The following is a 22,446-nucleotide window of genomic DNA, read 5'->3' as shown; positions in this document are numbered from 1 at the left end:
TGCAATCAAACAATCGATATAATATAATATTAACAGAGACAAAACAAATATATCTAATTAATAAAGACAAATCAAATAAAACAAAGGAGAGGAGCAAAGGATGAAATTGAAACATGGAAACAAAGAATTAGGGATAGGATAAAGATAAAGTGTTCTATTATAAAATTACATTTATATCCTTTAATTTGGTATGATACCAATTTGCTACGGTTTCGGTACATACCGACGATATGAGTACCTAAAACCGGAACAAGTATAAAAGAAATGTTGAATCAAAATATCAAATCTTTTGAATCTAACTCCACAATAAGCAGCCATGATTGGGTTAGAACTTAGGGTTTTGATATTCATATATGTTTACTCACAGAAGAAATGGGTTGCAAAAGCTAAAGCCCATATAAGCCTATCTGACAGAGTTCTCAAATAGACATTCTAGTTTCTAACCTGTAAAAGAATGGCTCAGCATTAATTGATGGAAAAAAAAATTAATGTTTGTAATGTTTAGCCATTCTAATTAATCACTAATCAAAGTAGATAACTTAAGATTTCTAAGCATAAAATTAGTATAAAGAATTATGATTAACACGACAAATAAGTCAATTGTATTATAGATCCGTAGAAGGATTATTTAAAGAAAGGAAGAGAATAATGGAGATGCATGTCTTCACGTGTTCATGTGTTTATTGATCACCACCTTCTCTGGTAATAATAATTTATCAAGGAAAAATAATCCATAAACGTTATCAAATATGAAACAAGAGATTTGATTAAGACAACTATACCACTACATCAACATTAGCTTCATTTATAATAGGGTAAATATCACTTACCTCCCCTCTTAGCTAGACAAATAGCACTTACACCCCCTCTTAGTTGGATAATATCACTTACCTCCCCTCTTACCTAGCAAATATATCAAACACCTCCCCCCATTAACTTTCCGGTAATTTAACTTTTGTTAAATATTTTCTAAAACCCCAAACTACCCTTGGCTAAAAATATTTTTTATTTTAAACCCTAAATTCCGATCACCCTAACAATTAATTCTAAATTACCCTCAATTAAAATAATTATCATAAACCAAACACCATAGTTAAAAATCAAATTATCTTTAATTATTAAGCCCAACATACTTTTTTTTTTTTAATTTGATGAAACAATTAAAAACGCGTCTACTATCAGTATTTAAATGCAATTAAAAAAATGTATGTTGGCTTTTAATAATTAAAGATAATTTGGGTTTTATTATGTTATTTTGGTTTTTAACATTATTTTAATTGTGGTTTTAGTTTTTCTCGTTGGATGATTCGATTTCGGTTTTTATTATTTTTGGCCGGTGTTTGGGGTTTTGAAATATTTACGATAAAGTTAATTTAACTTCGGGATGGGGGAGGTGTTTGTTGTTTGCTGGTGAGGGGAGGTAGTTTTCCCTAGGGGGTGGTGTTTGTCCATCTGGGGGAGGTGTGATATTTACCCTTTATAATATTATCTACCTTATGAAGTCTCTTTCCCCTTCCATCATCTTTTAACAATGTTCTTATTTTTTATTTGATTTTAATTGTATTTATTGACTTTTGCAAGTTCTAATTAGTTTTGATTGAATTTGAAAATTTTTAATCCAAATATGGAAGTTGCTTTTGTTGAACAAAAATCTACATAAGATATCTATGTATATAATGTGTGCTTTGAATCTTGTAGTTGGTTTTGAAGAAAGATCGCACACCTTATATACATTCATATCTTATGTACATTTTTTTCAACAAAAACAACTTACATGCTAGGATTATTTTTTTTCAAATGTTTTAAAGAAAGATTCTTTTTTGACATACTTTAATGGACCATCGGCGGCAGTGGTCTAGTGGTCCCAAACTCACTCTTACATTTGTTTCTTACATTGGGCAATTGTGTGCTCCTCAGCCAGGGCATGGGTAGTACCAGCTTATGTGGATTATACTAGGCCTCCGGTGGAGCAACGCTAACAAGATCAGTTGTTGTCTTGGTAGTTTACAGCCTTCAAATGCTATGGACCTGACCTGAAAGTACGAACATTGCCTAGGGGGGCCAGGGCGCCATGCCATCTATTGCCCCCCCCTTCCCTTTTCTTTACCAAAAAAAGACATACTTTGATGGGATTAAAATGGATTCTTAAAAAATGGGTGACAGATGTAAAGAAATAGACCAATATATTGAGAAAATGGAGAAATAAATCATTGTCCTGTCCCCCCCCCCCCCCACAACGCTTTTGGTAGGCGATCTGAATGATCCAATTCGTGAGATATGTGATGAATGTAAATAACTTGGAGCCCATCACTGATCTCGTTTTGTGGTGAGGATGTGGGAGCTATGTCCCCATGGTACAACACCATCCAATTAGATGGATGGATTTGTTTACTCAATTAAATTATCTTATTGAGCCATTGTGAGATTTGAGATTTGAGATTTTTGTCTTAGGATTACGGGTGAGTTTTTTTTAACGTTGCTTTGATGATTGGTTGCGGGGTCTCCATTATAATGTTCTTCTTACACAGAGAAAATTTTACTTCACCCGTGTTCATGGTGTATAAACATGTTAAATATCTGTGTTCATCTGATTTGTCTTCAATTTCTATTTGTGATTTCTTGATTTAGTTTTAGCACATCAAGTAGTTGAAATTGCATGCAAAAATCTTCCTCCTTTCTATCAAATTCAAACAAAAAAAGCATTCAACCCCAGGGTATTTATTCAATGATAACATTTAATTTTCAGTTATGTATAAAGCTGTAATCAGGATGAGACATTTATCAATGTTAATAAATAGAAAAAAGAACATTCTTTCATTTTCTTTCATTCCTTATTTTTGTTGGAAATGAAAGGAGAAGAATTTCAGAACGTCCCATCCCATTCAATAATGAATCTCGTTATTTGGGTATGTCTAAAGTTTGGTGGATGCAGCCACCACGATGTCTTGATCATTCGTACTCTGTTCCTACTGGGAGGATTTCTCCAAACTTGTTTCTCTTAATGAATTTTTTTTTTCTGTGTTTGGCAAAAAAAAAAAAAAAAAATCTCATAAAATCAACTCTTATAATTATCTTATTGAATAGTTTAATAAATAGCTAGGTTCCAAGCTTAGGTGGCATGATGTTTAACCCCTTAACTAGCTTGAGCTAAAGATTAAATAGACTGGTGAGAGAGGATCTACCAAGAAGACTGGTGAGAGAGGAAAGGGACCAAAGCCCTAACCACTGTTAGTTCACCACCTCAACCTAGTGCCCTTGGAAGCATTATTCCTAACCAACAAAATAGATTATCTGATTAGGTTGGTATTAATCTTGCTTTACAAAGTTAACAAAGATCTTAATCTTGTTTAATTATGTGTAGTTCTTCAGTTTTGACCAACATGGTTCATGTGTGACACCTATGTGGGTAACTTCTAATCAATACTCTTGACTTAAGATCTTATCTTCATCATTTAACAAATAAAAATTGATCAACCATAGTTGATGCTAAGGTTTTTGTTTTTATCTCTTGTTTCAAGATTAAATAGAGGAGTGTTACAAAACAAACAAAAAAAATTAGGGTTCAGGGTTTAAGGACGAAGTCTCGTGATATATTTAAAAATTGCACTAACACCTCAAAATAGAGGCTTAAAACAATGACACCCCATTTATGTTTAAAAAGCCCATAGGTCCTATTCTGTTAGAATAATTAGTTATATTATCGTAAATACTATTATACTCTTCTAATAAATGTTATTTTCATTTATCAAAAAAGAAAAGACATTCTTCTGAGTTCTGCCTACAAAGATTATTTGATGAAAATATTGTTTTGGACTTTTAACTTTTTTTTTTTCTCCTCAGATTTTGGTAAGGATATTTTTGGAATTAAAGAAAAATAAATAAAGGATTAATTGTTTCACTAACATAATGGATTAATGTGTTTTATAAATTGGGGTGTCTGTGTTTTTTAAATATAAAGTAGGGTGTTCATGCTTTAAAGTCTCCATCTTTAGGTACCGGTGCAATTTGCTCTAAATTATATATAAAAGCTACCATAAGAACATAGCCCAAAAATCTTGACTCTCTTTCTTGAATAAAACTAACAATAACTCCCATATGAAAAGTCCAACAAATATTGAACAAGATTATTGAAAACAAAGTCTAAGAAGTGCTAAATACATCTATAAATATGTAATTTAAATAATTCTTACAATTATTAATGGACTTTGTTTGATAGAGAAAGTTACTTTATTTTCTTCATTGCTCCATCCCTACTCAAACTTTTGAAAGGAAAATAATTTATTTTCATTACATTATTTTTTACAATTTTTTAGCCACGAGAAACCTCTTCTTTCAAGCAATGTATAAGAAGAAAATTGATCAACCATAGTTGATGATAAGGTTTTTTTTATTCATCCCTTGTTTCAAGATCAAATAGAGGAGTCTAACCAAACAAAAAAAATTAGGGTTCAAGGACAAAGTCTCCTCATATACTTAAATTATATATAAAAATTACCATAAGAATATAGTTGAGTTGTATAAATTTACATAATATATATATAAATAAGAGGCCAAATTAAGTCAAATATTTCTTTAGATCTTAGCCCAAAAATCTTGACTCTCTTTCTTGAATGAAACTCACAATAAATCACATGAAAAGTCCAACAAATACTAAACAAGATTATTGAAAATAAAATCCAAGAAGTTCTAAATACATAATAAAATGTTTTAAATACATCTATAAATATGTCATTTAAATAATTCTCACGATTTATTTGATGGAGAAAGTCACTTTATTTTCTTCATTCCTCCATCCCTACTCAAACTTTTGAAGGGAAAATATTTTATTTGCATTATATTATTTTTTGTAATTTCTTAGCCACGAGAAAACTTCTTCTTCCAAGCAATGTATAAAGAAGAAATACTCATGAATTTGATACGAAAAGGGTCAAGTCTTTTATTTATCGTGAATCGATCACAAGGACTAAGTGTTAGACCTAGGGCATGGAAAGTCGGTGGGAGAAGGTATCAAAAGATAGATTTGAATCCAAGAAGATAAGGGTGTCAATCGGTACGGTTTCGGTAATTCGATACGGTACCAACTTTGAATACCGAAAAACGAACAGTCATCATGCAATTTAAATGGTGCGTGCGGTTTCAATATTAAATCAGTATGGGAAAACGGTTTAAACATGATATCTAATGTAGTGCAATTTTGATACGAATGAATTTATGCCACTTTTGTTATTAGTTTATTACGATCCTAATGAAATTGTGATCAACCAATCAATATAATTTGAAATTAACATAGATAAAACAAATAAATCTAATTGATAGGGACAAAACAAGTAAATCTAAGAAGATGAGTGAATGATGAACCAAAAATTTGAAATAGGGAATTTGGTACGGTACCAATTCGGTACGGTTTTGTTACGTACCGACGGTATGAGTATCTAAAACCGAATCGTACCGAAGAAATTTGGTTTTGGTACGTACCGTACCGAGTTTTGAACGGTACGGTACGATGCGGTTTTAGATGGCACGGTTCGGTACGGTTAAATAGTTTCGATACGCAATTGACACCCTTACAAGAAGACCTCATTGATCTTATCCTATTACACAAGAAGGTCGCAAACACCACTACTATACCGAAGCACATCCACAGAATAATTTTATTATTATTTATTTAAATATATGACGACATCATATATCATGATTAAGAAAAAAAGTGAAATTAGTACTTCCTAAAAAAATGTTTTATCTTTTATAGAAAAAAAAAAAAAGAGAAAATTTTATTGGATAATTAACCTCAAAATACAAAGAAAAGAAAAGGAAAAGAAAAATTTGTCTGATACATTCGAACGTGCCAGGTGGGAAATTCAATTTACATTCTCCCGTTGGTTCTTTAATCACAAAGTTAGCTTCTTGATGTCGCCAACCTGTCACTTTCAATTGTTCCTTTCCACTCTCTCTCTCTCTCTCTTTCAAATATAAACAACATTCTTCTTTCGTAAAGTCCCTTCTTTTCTTCCCTAAACAAAAATAAAACACCTTTTCTCTCTCTAGTCTAACCCCGCCATTTTTCTGATTAAATGTCCAAAATAGCCTTACACCTTCCACAGCATGATCAGCGTTGATTTTGAATCAAACCGTCGAGAATCACGACCGTCGATTACGAATCTGAATCTCAAATCTCCTTACCTCTGAAAACCCATGTTCCATGCTTAATCGGTGACAGAACCAATGCTAGGCAGCCAAGGTCAAATTTAGTCATGCCAACATCAACTTAAAAAGTCAAAGATTCGTAAGTCGAGTTCCTGATTGGTTAACCAGTTTCGTGTTAGAGAGGGGATTTCAAGCAAGACATGCGTTAGTTAGGTTTGACCGTTGATCCGTTCTTCGTGTGTGTGTGACAGACAACAGCACTCTAAGCAGCAAAGAACATGGAACCAACCAAGCAACCACCATGGAAAGTTATTATGAACTCAGGGGTATTTTGGGAAATAAAAAACAATATTACTTTTCTAAGCGCTTTCCATTATTCCAATGGCGTCGCACGGGAACAAATTTAAAACAAAAACAAAAACAAAAAAAAATAACAAATCAAAATCAACCTCTTCTCTTCTGCAGCTGTCTCTACGGTTTTTCCAGAGTGAACCAAGGGAGGAGAAGAAGAAGAAGATACCGTTACGTCTTCGCAGAGCTCAGTTTACCGCAATTCAGCTCGTATCGTCATCATTATCTCTCTAAATTTTTTTCTCATTTCGCATCCAATTTACTTCGTTCGTCGTTCTTCGTCAATCGATGTGCTCTTGAATCGGTAACACAGCTTCTCTTCTTCCTCACCGTTACACTTGCTTGATAATCTCTCTTTTTTCTCTTGTATTTAACATGTTTAATTCTTTACGGAGGTTAGGTTATTGAAGTTATTATGTTTTCTTTGCCGTTATTTGTTATTCTGTAATTCCTGGATGAATTGTACTAGTGAGATCCAATTCTGTTTTCCCCTCCCGATGCTTTCAGTCTTGTCCATTACTGTCTCTCTGCTCTAAATTTTCTTGTGGAAATGTGTGTTTCAAGAAGCTGTTTGGTTAGTAAGGCTATGAATCCCAATGCAAAGCCGTATACGGCTAGAATTTCTGCTGTCTTTAATGATTTGTAGTTCTAGTCAGCTAAGATGAGTGTGGAATCAAAAAGCTCAGCTTGCTTAATTTATTCACTGACTTTACGTGCACAAGTAGAGCTTCCAACTGTAGTTTAAGATCTATATGTACCTTAGGATCTCACCGTTACTCTTTTTCGAGAAGTTCTTTGACAATCTCTGATACGTTTAGTCTTATTACTATTTAATTATTCGACAACACCATTGCTACTGGCTTTGGGCATCAATCCCCTCTCATAAATATGGAAGCTGAAAATTTTGTGTCAAAATATTTTTCCTCGTTGTTGAAATATAATGAGAATCTTTGCCCCCTCGTCCTCTTAATAAAATTTCTAATTCAATTATTAGGTCAGCAGTCCGTTATATGACAAACAGAGAAATTTCAATATAATCCAATTTTCTGTTTGAAAATTATTGGTCTATTTGCAGGTCTGCTAATGGAGCTTAGATTTGAGTAGGAAAGCCTATCAAGATCTAGGAGATGAAAGGCGAGTCGACGGGGCTGATAATTGGGATCTCAATAGGGTTGATACTTGGACTTCTTCTTGCCATTTTTGCCTCGGTTTGCATTTGGTGCCGCAGGAAACGTTCACAGATAGCCAGCAGCAGTTCACGTAGGGCTGCCACAACTCCTATCCGTACTAATGGCATTGATTCGTGCAATATATTATCAGACTCAACGATGGGTCCAGATTCTCCCAAAGGAATTGAAATGAATGGCCACTTCTTGTGGATAGAAAGACCTAGGGAAAAGAGTCTGTCTTCATCTGGAATTCCTAAGTATTCTTACAGGTATATTATATATTTTTGCACTAATCGTCTATTTTAGCTTCACAGAACCTAAATTTCATTTCATTGCTGATTCAATCTACTTCTTTTCTTAGTAAGAATACACAATCAAAGAGTTATTCTTGTGCCATGAGAAGGATATCATTCTATTCGTTATTGATAATCATTGATATTTATGATGACAGTTTCTGCATATTATCTTATGAAAAATTGTGCTATCAGCTGTATTGATCCTTAAGGTTGTTATATCACGATCAGTGGTTTATAGATTGTATGTATCTACTTGGGTTTCTGTAAATTTCAAGTCATCCTTGTTTTAAAGCACAATAAATTAATCTTCTTGGTGTTCTACTAAGTACTAAGCTTCTGTGTCTGATGTTCTTTGCCATCTATAACTTAAGTTTGGAATCAGACAAATAGGGACTGAATTTAAGTCTGTACTAGAAGGTGAAAACTTTGTGTTCGATTTAGTTGGCATCTATCATTTTTAAAACCTCCTGTCCAATCACTATTAGGTATAGTATAATGTGGTTTTTATTTCTCAACATTCAGTTAACAATATCTAAGCTGATGATTTCAGAGATCTTCAAAAAGGGACTCACAATTTCACAACAGTAATAGGTCAAGGGGCATTTGGTTCTGTGTACAAAGCTCAGATGCCAACTGGTGAGACTGTCGCAGTTAAAGTCCTTGATACAGATTCCAAGCAAGTAGGAAGGGAATTCCAAGCTGAGGTAATGATACTTTCAATTTTGTAGGCATGTCTGCATACACATGCATAAACACTTAAACCTGTGAAGTTCTAACCTCAGCATCCAAGTGTTGACTAATCGATACAATTTATTTTATTTAGACACAGCTTATTTTTTTCTTTTTAAATTTTAGTTAGAAGTTCTGTTCCATGCAAATTGTGATGCTAAGCTAATATATTTGGATTTTTAAACATGGTATAAAAATAATTGTTGAAAAATAAGTAGTGATGCATAACAACTAAAGATCATTCTAGATAAAATTGGTTCGCTAATTGGTTCACATGAGTACAAGACCTCATCTACAAATTTCGAGACCAGTGGAATTTGTTGTTACTGTTCATCCTATGGATGAGTGCTTTACTGGAGCAAAAGCTTGGGCACCCTCAATACCATACAGATACCATTACATGGCTATCTATCTGAAAAGAAAATATTCTGAATAAGATGCTGGACAAAAGAGATGCAATCATTTTCATTGATTTGTGGAATTCATACAAATATCAAGTATATACAAAGAGAACCCAAAATAGTATGTCTGCATTCAGGAGGGCACTGCAAGGCCTTTGAAAAATAGAAGAATCATTTTACAGAAACTACAAAAGAAACTTACGCTGTTTTCCCAGATGTCAGTTTTTCTCTGCCCAAACGTTCATCTTCTTTCCAGATGCTCCATGGGTAGATGAAACAAAGCTCCAGTGCTTTTTCTTTTTCCTGTAGAATGGAGCTTGAATACTTCCAAAATGATCTTTCATATTATTGGTAGCTTGCTTACTAAATGTAAGCTTTTTCTGGTCTGTGCTTCATATGCAAGATAATCCAGAAACTGGCTGGGGAGGTTTCATGTTGATTTAGTTGTTACTAGTGTTCCCTACTCATGGAGATGCCATAACTTGACTGGATCAGTTTCATCCTTCCACCACTGGTATAATTGTATTATGTATTGAAGGTTTCTATTTACTCCTTTGTTGATGACAGATCCAACAGAGGGGGGCGGGGGTGAATCAGTTCCAGTCTTCTCATTGTGTTGTATGGATCACAAATTCATTTGTAATTTCACATCACACCACTAGAATGTGGTTGGGTCTACCAAGACGCACTCTACAAGAGAGGGATTAGTCTTCCACACATGTATTCAAACAGTGAATTACGATATACATGGTTCACCTCACAGTGTGTGAAAGTTACTTCATGGAGCAGTATCCCTTGGGGTTTGTATATGTTCAATACTTTTCTATATACAATATGACACCCCTACGGCCAAGGTACCCCTTGCCCTTGTTTAGGCTTCACTTCAATAAGTCTTGGATTTAAAACCCACCATTACATTCGGCCTCAACCTCTGTGATAATCAAAATAAAATTGAATACAAACCAACTGAACCCACTTTAGGCTCTCTCAAATACAGTAAAAACCAATCATAGCAGCCTAGAACACACAAGGATTTGTAAACATGATTACCACCTCAAAGATGACACCTGAAGTCTGACGGAATGCAATCAATCAGTCAAACCATCACCACCAAAGCAGCTGGTGCTATTTTCTATTGCTCATGAGCCCTCAACAGTGCATTGAAATGGTAAGGGTTGGCCTTATTTTTCTGCACATTTTCCAATCCTTCAAGTAGTAACTTTGGTTTCTGAGGAAATTGCATGTATAGAGATACTGGCTCCAACAAATCCTCCAAAATTAGAGTGAGATTTAATGCCCAAAATTGGGCAAGATTTTCTGTCCAAAATTATCCTCTACTAACCAATTGATCACCGTCTTCACTTCATTGCCACAAATCCATTGCCAACATTGACGACAAGTAGATGCAGCCATTGCACCAACATCCTGTATGTAACCTGGTAAGTTGCTAATTGCTATATTTTGGGGGGTGGGGAAAGAAAAGAAGAAATTGGGTCTGAAATCATAGCAATATGAAAAGAAATATTCACTCTATCTTTAACCCATAAAGTGGTACCCACTTCATGAGGCCTCCACTTTTAGCAGGATCCTGGGAAGGTCTAATGCATGCAGCCTTACTCTTGTTTCTAGAAAGGCTGTTTCCAAAACTTGAATCCATGACCAAGTGTCTAGAAAGTGATGCTTGGGTAATTTTCCAATCACAACTACTTCCATTTTTAAATAATAAAAAACAGGGTCTTGGATGCCAAACAATTAATAATACAAGATTTTGTACCCTTTTTATTTCTTGCTTTTGTCTTCTACTATTTTGTTTAGTTTTTGGCTTGGTGGCACCTTTGATCTGGTCTTGTTCTTTACTAAAACCAGCTTTTTGTTACTATACCTTTTAAAGGGTGCCTTTTGTGCATTGATTATCAGTGAGAATTATCTTGATCTTTGTCTAACATGAGCCAAACGGCTACTTATTTTTGGTTCATGATCAAACCATAGGCCCCTTCAAATTCATGCCTTCAAGTTGTGTTGTTCTTATGAAATAGTTTTACACTCAAGAAATAAATTTTTTGGCTCAGCTGTGAAAATAACTTCACTTGCTTTAGTACTGAAACTTTTTTTCCCTTTTTTGTTTCCAGGTTATGTTGCTTGGCAGATTACATCACAGAAACCTTGTGAATTTGGTGGGATACTGTGCAGAAAAAGGGCGGCATATGCTTGTTTATGTGTACATGTGCAATGGCAGTCTTGCATCTCATTTATACAGTAAGCTGCCACCCAACTGATTCCTCACTCTTTTCAATTGACTAGGCAGACAAAATGTAAGAATCAATTGTATAAGAAAATTCTTTAGGATTTGATGGATCTGATTGGTTCAACTTTTTAGCTGGAGTGTCAGATTTTAATGGTTGAACGACTTTAATGAAGAGTTCCAATATTGCATACTTGCAAGAATAAAGTCTATGATCCAGGGTATTTATAAAAATGCTTCAGGATTTGAAATTTTGAAACGTCCAATTTGTTCAACTTTTTGGTTTTGTGTTATAGATTTGAATTGTTGTCCTGCTTTTGTGGTGTACATCTTTGTTGCATATACTTGCAAGATTAAATTCTTTGAGCCGGGGTATTTGACACTATGCTTGGTTGTGGGGCGTTTTAAGCATTTGTCTTTCATTTCTTGCTTGGGATTAAAGTGTCCTTATTCTTGTGATTGATGGTACATTTTTGCTGCTGCACAAACCTGAAAATTTGAACCATTTTGGCATTGTCCAGTTGATTCAATACGTTGATTTTAAAGTTACCATATTTATTGATTTTAAGGAGAATATCTTGTCCCATGTATATGGCATCTAGGATTTTCTAAAGCCATATATTGATTCAGAGGAAAACAATCTTCTATATCAGATCCTTCATTTTGACGTTAGGAAGGAAAATATATATCAATAAGTTCGAAAAATAGGCCATTATCCTCTTTTTATTTCACATACATTCTGTTATTAACACTGGGGTTACAGGTGCAAAACATGAAACACTACGCTGGGATTTGAGGGTTTTGATAGCTCTGGACGTAGCTAGAGGTTTGGAGTATCTTCACGATGGGGTAAACTTTTTTCTATTTCTTGAAAAAAATCACTCAGAACTTAGAATATAATTCGATTGTCTGCTTACTGGGCTTTATTCCTTTCTCCTACCATCAGGCCGTTCCACCTGTAGTGCATCGGGACATCAAATCTGCCAACATACTATTGGATCAGGCAATGAAAGCCAGGGTACTGTCAAAAGCTTCCTTTCTTGCAGTTTATTTATGTCATGGCTCATGAGATTGCTCCTTGAATAAGATCTTATATATATATATATATATATTTTACATTCTTGGTTTTCCCTCCATTATGATATGATCTTTCAGACAAACTGATACATAATGAACATAGGAAATTAAAAAGTTTCATTCTTATATTTGAACCATTGGTTTCTTTGGCCCGCATATATAGATAATAACTAACTTTCTGAGCAGGTGGCTGATTTTGGACTTTCAAGGGAAGAGATGGTTAATCCACATGCATCAAATGTCCGGGGAACTTTTGGTTATCTTGATCCTGAGTATGTATCAACAAGGGCATTCACTAAGAAAAGTGATGTTTACAGTTTTGGAGTTTTGCTCTTTGAATTGCTTGCTGGCCGGAATCCTCAACAGGGTCTTATGGAATATGTTGAACTCGTAAGCTCTCTTTCTCATAAAGCAATACTGATTGCTTAAAAATTTAGGAGACGAATTAGGCACTTGATTGCTGATCATAACTATATCAGGTTAAGCCTGTGCATTTCTGCTTGTAAAATTGCAATGCCCTTACTGAAAATGTTTTGAGCTCTACAGTGCCAAATATCCATGAATATCTGCAATTTATTTTCTAAAGAATTTTTAAAGCTGATAACATTTATGTTTCATGCTGATACTTAGGCGGCACTGAGCACTGAGGGAAGACGTGGGTGGGAGGAGATTGCTGATTCCAGGCTGGATGGAAAGTTTGATGTGCAAGAATTCAATGATATGGCAGCTCTTGCATACAAATGTGTAAACAGTGTCTCAAGAAAACGTCCTTGTATGAGGGATATTGTGCTGTCACTGTCTAGAATCCTAAAAATGGGGGACAGTAGGAAGAATCACAAACGAACCCAATCTGCATCAATGGAGGATCCTTACATTGATGTGGTTCAGTCAGGTACTCAGACTCCAACTGTAGAACTAACAAAAGAAGAATCCATTGATAGCAGCACAGCTCACCATTCCGAAGTTTGACAGTGATTCTGTTGTTTGGCCTCTGTTTAATTCCTTATTTTTTCTTTGCAAAATTTTGGTTGTGATATATCTTCATTGTATTGTTAGAGACACTGAACAGGAATTCTGATCATTTGTAGTCATTGTTAGTGAGTTTCCCTGGCATCCTGTTTTCATTGTATCATATTACCATCATTGTAAATTCCCCATCTTTAACTGGGGTAAAACATGAATTTTGTTTTTCTTTTTCATTGTATATATTATATTTTTTTCTTAATTTTTAACTGTCATAACCAGTTCAGTTCATGATGTATAAAATTGTATTCCTTCTGTAAGAGAGTGAAGCACATATGATGTGAGGTCTAAGTGGTAAAAATTACAGTCCAGTGGGATGTCCAGTCATCTGTTAAGTGTATCTTCCAGTCTATTTTTCACCTATCGACGTATTCACATGTACCCTTTGATTGATGTAGATCAACATTATCAAGAACTATGTGGATCGCATTGCTGAAGTGTTGAATTTAGATGATCTTACGAGTCCCTTGAATATCTGAGTTTACTAAGCATTTCAAACCAACTAGCTAAAGCCCACATCAAAGTATGAAGCATTTGGTTCTCCTGAATATTGTGCATTTGCTTTGTTTTTGTTTCTTGTTTTTCTGTTTTTTATTTTTTTGGTGAAATGTGGATTTGTTTTGTTGAAGCACCATTGTTATATTGTTCTGTAGATCTCAGTGGCACAGTTGTAGTAAAATCCTAGAAGGGCTGGTTAAAATCTTGCATCAATACTGCTGTCTTCATGAATCTGTAAACATAGTGATATAAAAGGCAAACTACATTTGCAATACCTCTATTCTGAAGCATTGGACAGAACAGAATTTATCTGTCTTGGTTTCTGAATAGATTGCTCATAGTTTATATGATTTTTACCATTATTGTGCTGTTGTCCTTCCGACTTTAGGTTGCTGTTCTGAGCTTTTTAGTCTTTTTCTTTTTACTAGGAATTGGATGTACATGGTATTGAAGAGGGAATGTGACTGTTTCTTGACTGTAAAAATATATAGAGAGAGGCAGCAAGAGATTTGTGACTTTGAAAAAGATCCATTATAACTGATACAGGGAATGATGATGATGTTATTCATAAAGTTGTAGTAGCAGGGCTAAAACATAGATGGTTCTACATGAACTCGGATATAGGACTCAGAAGCAAGTAGGAAAACCCAGTGTATTCATTACTGCAACAGTCCCTTAGCCCTGAAATACTCGACTGACTGGTCATATATTTCTTCAATGCCATACTTAAAGCTGAATCCTTCTTTAGTAAGCTTTTCAGAGGAGATGATCAACTTGGCTTTGGTGGGAAATTCTCCAAAACTGCACTTGATTGAAAATAAAAAAGTCAAGTAGCTGTTTATACATATAAAGAAAAAAAAAAAAAAAAAAAAAAAAAAAAATATATATATATATATATATATATATATATATATATATATATATATATATATATATATATATATATATATATATATATATATATATATATAGGTCAAATCTTGCACCCATCTCTGTTTAACCATTACCAACTGATTAAATCATTGATTTGGTGAGTGTAATTCATTGTAGTATTGTGTTTGGAAAGAAAAGCTTACTCTGTGGGGACTTTGTACTGAGGGTATCTTTTGTTGAGGAACTTGGCAAGCTCAGTAACACAGGTGTTGACACCACAGCAGTTGTATCGACCAGAAGCCGATTCCTTCTCAGCTAAAAATACTTGTGCACGGACAACATCTTCCACATGTGTCATTGAGATAGAACCAGACAGCATTTGCATCCCTTTCATTCCATTGATTAGGAATTCATTCCCTACATGGTTTCAGGAATATATCAGTCAGGTGTAGTTCTCCCGAATTACTGCAGCAGCCAAAAGACCATAAGGTCTGGAAAATCCAGGTCTAGCATGGATTTTGATCCTTATTGATTCTCATTTGACATGGATTTATAATTATATTTGATTTTCATTTTTTCCCAATTCCCCCCCCCCACCCAACCTTCTAGCTAGCAAAATTACATACATGATTTGAGCTACTCAATTTGCGATTTTTATGTCTTGTATTTTTTGGCCGGGCCCCCGTCGTGCCCTCGATTACATCCTCAGAGGGAGGTTTGTCGTCTGCAAGGGTCGAACCCATGACCTCTCCATTGAGAAGTATGGATCTTACTACTCTACCAACCCTGCATTGACGTCTATTGTGTGTCTAATAGTTATAGGTATGTCACATCAACAAATATGTTGATATAATGGTTAGCAATAAATTTTAAATTAAAAAAAAAAAAATTAACACTCAAAAAATAAGAGGTCCAACCACCTGGATCATCTCATATGCTAATATGGCAAACCTACAGCAGTAGGGTTACAATATTCCACAAACAAAAAGTGGGGGTAATTCTACTTCAATGTGTGGCTCCCAATTTTGGAAAAAAAAAAAAAAACTCAGTTCCTATTTTTTGAAATTTCCTTAGAGAGACCTTTCTTGTCTCTTTCCACTTATAAAATATCAACACTCACCCCCTTACCCTCTCCTCACCTTTTGAAATTTTTGTGGACAGGCCTCTTTCCATGTGTGAAATTCCAACATTTACCCCCTCCCCGATTCCCTTTCATTTTTTGAAATTTTTCTTGAGAGACCCCTCTGGCCCTTTTCATCTATATGAAATATCAGCACTTGGCCTCTCTCCCTTCCTGCTGTTCTTTGACATTTCACTAGAGAAACTCTTCGGACCCTCTTTTTATGTGTGAAATACCAGTACTTATTTCATCCGATTTTAAATCGTACACCTCTGTCTATTTGTTAGCCAAGATTCTAGTAAATTAGTAATATTAGGTACCTGTGAGCAGGGACATGGCGAGACAGATGCTACTGGGAACTTCCGGAGTTATAGCAGGACCAGCCATGAGACAAGGAATAATAGTGACAAGGTCAATTTTGTTTTCTTTTGCAAATGTCCAGGCTGCCTTCTCTGCTAGTGTTTTGGACGCTGGATATCCCTGCAATTTTCTTTATCAGTCACTCTTTGTCAACATCTCAAGATTCTCAAATGCCTTCCAGGGGAGGAGATAAATGGATTACCCAAGTTGGTGGTTTTTCAGAAGCCAAGAAATCAACATCACTCCAGCATTGCTCGTCCATCACTAAACCTGTTCCAGTGGAATTGTTTATGGATACAGCAGCAGCAGAGGATGTCAGGACCACTCGTTTCACCGTCTTTGCCTTAACACAAGCTTTCAGAACGTTTAGAGTCCCTTGAATTGCTGGCTTGATCATGTCATTCTAATCATCCAAATTGCAATCAAGTTAGTAAGAGTTGAAAATTGAACCCTGGAAATCAATCTTAAATCGCTTGCCACTCATAGTCTGTCTGTTACCTCTGGGTCTTGAGAACCAAAGTTTACTGGGGTTGCCAAGTGGAAGAGCAGGTCACAACCAGCCAAAGCAGCATCAAAACTCCCTTCATCAGTCAGGTTAGCTTGGAACAATTTTAGGTCACCAGAACTTTGTAGCTCCAGCAGATGAGAGATTTTCTTTTGATTATCTACACCCAGAAACAAATATAAGTGAGTCTTTGTTGGGTTGACATAATCTCAATTCTTATTCTCTACAATCAATCAAAGAGAATTTCTGTGAACAGAGACTGCAAACCAGGCCAAAATCAAAAATATCAAAAGTAAAAAAAAAATAGAACTAATCTTTGGAAAGGAAGAACAGAGGAGAGGAGAAGGAACAAACCAAGATCTCTGACAGTGGCGTTGACGGCATAGCCTTTGTCAAGCAAACACTTGACGAGTAGTGAGGCGACATAACCAGTGCCACCAGTCACACAAGCCATCTTCTTTGCCATGGTTACTACTTCCTCTGTTTTAGGTTCAATAATAGTTTCTTTCTCAGAGTGATGAATCTCTGCTTAAGTTTCCTTCTTAAATAGACTTTTGATACACTTGTTTACCCACACAAAAAAAAGACCCCTGTTACACCTGCCACTGCTTTCAAAGTCTTTAGTTCATAAAATGGAGAAACAGAGAATCTTAGAAGAAGGTAAGCACGTGATTCTATCTTCCCATACCTGCAAATCAAACCATCACTTCCCTCCCTCCAGTTGACCGTCTATAAAAGAGTATAGATTCCCCTGTTTCAGGAAATTCAAAGAACAAATCAATAACACAGGAGAAAGGCTAAAATCCATCAGCCCCTCCCTTGAATTCGAATCTTCTATCCGTCAGTGTAGAGATTGGTGTTTAAAGATGGATTTCTCTTCTAAATGTGTGATAGAAAATTATGAAAATACAAGACTCCTCTATCTTCACAGATCGCTGGAAGAATCCAAACTCAACCCGATCCAACAAAATCGTCATTAATATCAAATGTATTCTGATTAAATACGTGAATTGGAGTTGTATTCTCCCATCTAGAACACCTGTCCATTAAAAATAAACTCGCCTAAAATTCTTGTTAGTTTAAAGATATTTTGGCAGTAATCTAGCCCTAGGGTCGCTCTGCCGCTGAATTTTCGACTCGGAGTTTGGGTGAGACTCAAGAGTCTATGATGTCAATCATATTATGTAAATAGTGATACCTTTTTTCGGGTTTGCCCATACATTTACTACATCAAATTGATGTGTGAAATGTGTCACATCTAATATTACCTAATGTTTGTTCACACATAATACCATTAGTAGAGAGGCTCATCTTCTAACACTAGATAGTACTTTTGATATCTTAGAAATGGGTTATTGATAAAAAAAAGAAAAGGCCCTACCAAGGACACCAGCATGAAGACAAAAATAAAACAGAGTAAGAAATTCAATTTGATCCATTTTGTTTGATTCTTGTAGGGTTGAATAAATTTCTGTTTGCAGCTGGGCTGATCTATTATTTAATCGGTTTTTGTTACTGGATCACTCTCAGGTTCTTTCTAGTCCTATGTCACAGTAATACGAAGAAAACCATAATTTTTGTAAAAGTAGTGTGAGCAGAGAGCAATGGTGGTGGTGGTGGTGGTGGTGGTGTGGGGTGGGGTGGTGTGGGGAAGAGGTGGGGACTTAGGGAGTTGGTGTGAAAGGAAGGTTAGATAAGCTACCCACTTTTGAATTCACGTGTGGTAGATAGATGGGGTAGAGGGATGAATGGGTGGGTCATGGCTTTGCTTTCATGGTATTCTTTTTTATTATTTCTTTTCAGGTAGAATGGAATCAGGAATAATTAGGGAAAATTACGTGATTAGCTGTTTTTAGGTTTCTCTTTACAAAAATAGCTACTCAATGTTTTACTTTACAAAATTAGCTAAAATTGAGTTTGCATTTACAAAACTAGCCAAAATATTGATTTTTCACATTTTTTGACATTTTTTACCCCTAAAACTAATCACATTGAGCGAAAAAATCACTATTTTGTCCAAAAGTGAAAAGTCATTATTTTTTCATATCCTTTGGACATTTTCACCCCTATGCCTGTATAGTCAATTTTAGGGCTAAAAATGTCCAAAGAAGTGAAAAAAAAAAAAAAAACTATTTTGACTAGTTTTGTAAATGCAAACTCAGTTTTAGTTAGTTTTGTAAAGTGAAACATTGAATGACTAATAATTATAAACAAAGTTAAAGATTAGATTAGTAATTTTAAAAAGTATAAAAGATAAAGTACTAATAAAATCAAAATACAATAGGACAACAACAATTATTTGGGAAAATTACGTGATTATCTGTTTTTAAGTTTCCCCTTACAAAAATAGCCACTCAAGTAGTTAATATTGAGTTTGCATTTACAAAACTAGCTAAAATAGTGTTTTTTCACATCTTTGGACATTTTTAGCCCTAAAATTGATCATACCGGCATAGGGGTGAAAATGTCCAAAGAATATGAAAAAATAATGACTTTTCCCTTTTGGACAAAATAGTGATTTTTCTGCTCAATGTGATTAGTTTTAGGGGTAAAAAAATGTAAAAAAAATGTGAAAAATCAATATTTTGGCTAGTTTTGTAAATGCAAACTCAATTTTAGCTAATTTTGTAAAGTGAAACATTGAGTAGCTATTTTTGTAAAGAAAAACCTAAAAGCAGCTAATCACGTAATTTTCCCAAAAAATTAACCTTAAATATATTTTCTTCTCAAAAAAGAAACTAGCGAATAAAGGAAATATGTGATCAAATAAAACTCAAAAAGAAACTAAACATGATGAAACATCAAATTTAATTCAAAGTTAGAAATTGAAAATCATATAATATATGCTAATCATTGTGCATGTTACCAAATTTTCTATCAATTAGCATCATATATACTAATTTGTTTGTTAAACTTCCATCATTGTGATTTTTTTTTTGTTCATAGCAAAAGCACAAACTAATGAGTACAAAGGTCACAATGGGTTATATACATCCATTCTACGGTTTGGTCGGCAATGAACATATGTTGACACAGGTTGATAAGCCATGATAATGTTGTAGCACATCCAACTTGACAGGTGTTGACAGTTGTTCCAAATGGTTGTAACCCAAATACCTTTTGGTTTGTGCTGCTCTTATTCCTTCCAATAATCTGGCAACTATACCTCTGTTCACATCCAGCTTCCTCATTATTGAAAATTGCAACCGCCCCTTCCCATGTCATATTTGTATTGAGCAAGACCCAGCAACACCTTGTTTGGTGTTGTCTGAGAGAAGATCCCTGCGCACATAAGAGTCGTGTCATTGTTGATTCTTAATTCTTTGAATATTCTACAAACACAGTCCATATTGGGTTTATATGTATGGTTAGGCATTTGTAGTTCTTTGGTTTTTGGAGGTTGACTATGTAAATCCTTCACCTATTTATTAACATATTGTTTATTAACATATTGTAGAACTAAAAGAGGATTATATTGTATTTTTTTAAACACCACCTCATTCTAACATTCCAAATATCGTAGCAAGTTATTATCCAAATGGACATAAACCAATCCAACAAGGGTTTATCAAGCTATGAACGAAAATAAATCCATATATCTATGAGAATGCAGAAAGGTAGTCTATCCATCCAAAGGCCCAGGTGACCTATGGCCCAAACCCGCTGAGCCCAATCACAATCATCAAATAGATGCCAAGCTGATACACTACTGTTGCCACACATAGCACATAAAGACTCATACCCCCGTTCGTTGAGCCAATATCTCCTTGACAGTTATTCCTGCATGCATAGGACGCCAAAAACACATTGTAAATTTGGGGTGTACCTTTATTTTCCAAAAGAACTTCCACCAATTAGTATTTAAGTTATAAGAGCACTGAGGAGAGGCACGAGTTAGCTCTTTGTATGCTAATTTTGTAGTAAGCTAGCCATTTGTAGATAGCTTGGACTTCCATTCATTCTTGCACTGAGTGAGGATCAATTGATGAATATTCGAGGCAATATCAGGTACCACACTAGTCAAACTATATTCTAGAGAAGACCAATTGTCAACCACCTCAGCTAGAATAAAATTTTGTCGAAGAGAGTTGGGCATATTTCCACCTAACCTGGTCCACAGGACTGTAGGAAGCCAAGGGTCAAACTAGAAGGAAGCGTCAATTCTATTCCCAAACTTTTTGCACACCATCTGAGCCAAAAGTGGGAACACCTTTCTTAGACTATTCCAAGTATAAGACCCAAATCTGTTGTAGACTTTTGGGTAAAAAAATAGTAGACTTGGGAAAGTATTTCGCTTTTATGCATATAACCCTTAGAGAGTCAGTCTCGGTCAAAATTCTCCACCCATGCTTTATAAATAAGGCCTTATTTGTGGTTTCTATTTTTTTAAAACCTAGACCACCATGCGATTTTGGGACACAACATTTCTCCCAAGAAATAAGAGTAAGATGCTTACTAGGCTTTGGATGTCCAAACCAAAAATGCTGCCAAAGGGAATCCATTTTCCTGCAAACCTGTTTAGGAAACAAGCAATACTGCATATGGAAGAAAGGAAGTGCTTGAATCACAGACTGTATCAACACAGCTCGCCCAGCAAAAGAGAGAGAGAGAGAGAGCTAGCTTTCCAGTTAGCTAACCATGAGTGGATTTTTTTGATGATATAGTCCAAATACTTTGTTCGGCTCCTACCATGAAACAGGGAAGTCCCAAGGTAGGAAGCTTTAAAATCCATCTCCTTAAGACCAAGAACATCAAGCAGTTTTTGTCTATGGGGTGTAGGCACATTCCTACTAAAGAAGGCTTTGCTTTTTTCAAAACTAACTATTTGCCAGTGATACTGGAGAACATATCCAAAATGGTTTTAATAACACATACATCATCAACAGTAGCCCTACAAAAAATGAAGGTATCATTTGCAAAAAAGAGATGTGAGATCTCAGGAGCCATTCGGGCAACAAAAATTCCCTTGAAAGCATTAGCATTCCTAAAAAGGTCTAGAAGTCTTGATAGCACCTCCATTACTAGGAGAAAAAGGTAGGGGTTCAATGGGCAACCCTGTCTAAGACCCCTAGATCCTTGAAACCAACCAAAAGGGCTTCCATTGATCTTAACAGATAAAGAGGAGGAAGAGATGAGGGTTTTGACCAACTCACACCACTGTTGACTGAAGCCTAAACATGCTAATATTCTAAGTAGAGAACCCCATTCAATCCTGTCATAAGCTTTAGACATATTTAACTTAAGAGCAACGAAACCCTGTTTGGACTTTGTCTTGTTCATGAAATGAAAATTTTCTTGTGCAATGAAGATGTTATCAGTAATTTGCCTTTGAGGTACAAAGCCCCTTTGAAAAGGGGACACAAAATCCGATAACAGTGGTTTGAGTTTTCTAGCCATCAATTTAGAAAGAATCTTGTAGGTCACATTACAAAGATTAATACGATAGAAATCAGTCACTAATTCAACAGTATTTTTTGTAATAAAGCACAACAAAGTATGATTCACTCCATGAGGTAAAGATGTAGAATGAAAAAAATTATGGACAAACATCCCACATTTTATGAAAAAAAAATGCTTGGAAACTATCAAAATCAGGGGCCTTAAAAGCTCCTATAGAAAAAACAACATTCTTTATTTCACAAGCATCAAACATTTTTG

General features: G+C 35.1%; 2 protein-coding genes across 2 annotated transcripts; one reads left to right on the top strand and one right to left on the bottom strand.

Moving 5' to 3' along the window:
- Nucleotides 1–6,567: 6,567 nt before the first annotated feature.
- Nucleotides 6,568–13,629, top strand: CRLK1 (Protein kinase superfamily protein). The gene is made up of 8 exons (XM_089167920.1): nucleotides 6,568–6,799; nucleotides 7,571–7,933; nucleotides 8,511–8,664; nucleotides 11,220–11,346; nucleotides 12,096–12,181; nucleotides 12,279–12,350; nucleotides 12,596–12,799; nucleotides 13,040–13,629. Exons 2-8 carry the CDS (start codon nucleotides 7,623–7,625, stop codon nucleotides 13,376–13,378), a joined length of 1,293 nt encoding a protein of 430 aa, XP_089024046.1. The 5' UTR covers nucleotides 6,568–6,799; nucleotides 7,571–7,622; the 3' UTR covers nucleotides 13,379–13,629.
- Nucleotides 13,630–14,471: 842 nt separating this feature from the next.
- Nucleotides 14,472–17,381, bottom strand: BAN (NAD(P)-binding Rossmann-fold superfamily protein). The gene is made up of 6 exons (XM_089167921.1): nucleotides 17,143–17,381; nucleotides 16,782–16,948; nucleotides 16,486–16,686; nucleotides 16,244–16,403; nucleotides 15,007–15,220; nucleotides 14,472–14,731 (listed from the first exon to the last, which is right to left on the bottom strand). Exons 1-6 carry the CDS (start codon nucleotides 17,252–17,254, stop codon nucleotides 14,590–14,592), a joined length of 996 nt encoding a protein of 331 aa, XP_089024047.1. The 5' UTR covers nucleotides 17,255–17,381; the 3' UTR covers nucleotides 14,472–14,589.
- Between the last annotated feature and the right edge of the window lie 5,065 nt (nucleotides 17,382–22,446).

Source organism: Hakea prostrata, chromosome 9, assembly GCF_041222555.1.
Source record: "Hakea prostrata isolate BN-2017 chromosome 9, UWA_Hpros_2, whole genome shotgun sequence".
In the NCBI taxonomy this organism is placed as follows: domain Eukaryota; kingdom Viridiplantae; phylum Streptophyta; class Magnoliopsida; order Proteales; family Proteaceae; genus Hakea; species Hakea prostrata.
The sequence above is the reverse complement of the archived record's forward strand: the minus strand, read 5'-3'. Positions and strand labels throughout refer to the sequence as shown.

Coding starts and splice junctions, on each gene's coding strand:
- CRLK1 (XM_089167920.1), top strand. CDS start 7,623: ATGAAAGGCGAGTCGACGGGGCTGATAATTGGGATCTCAATAGGGTTG. Junction 11,347..12,095: donor TCTTGCATCTCATTTATACA/GTAAGCTGCCAC, acceptor CTGGGGTTACAG/GTGCAAAACATGAAACACTA. Junction 12,351..12,595: donor ATCAGGCAATGAAAGCCAGG/GTACTGTCAAAA, acceptor CTTTCTGAGCAG/GTGGCTGATTTTGGACTTTC.
- BAN (XM_089167921.1), bottom strand. CDS start 17,254: ATGGCAAAGAAGATGGCTTGTGTGACTGGTGGCACTGGTTATGTCGCC. Junction 16,949..17,142: donor CGCCACTGTCAGAGATCTTG/GTTTGTTCCTTC, acceptor TTCTGGGTGTAG/ATAATCAAAAGAAAATCTCT. Junction 16,404..16,485: donor CTGAAAAACCACCAACTTGG/GTAATCCATTTA, acceptor AGAAAATTGCAG/GGATATCCAGCGTCCAAAAC.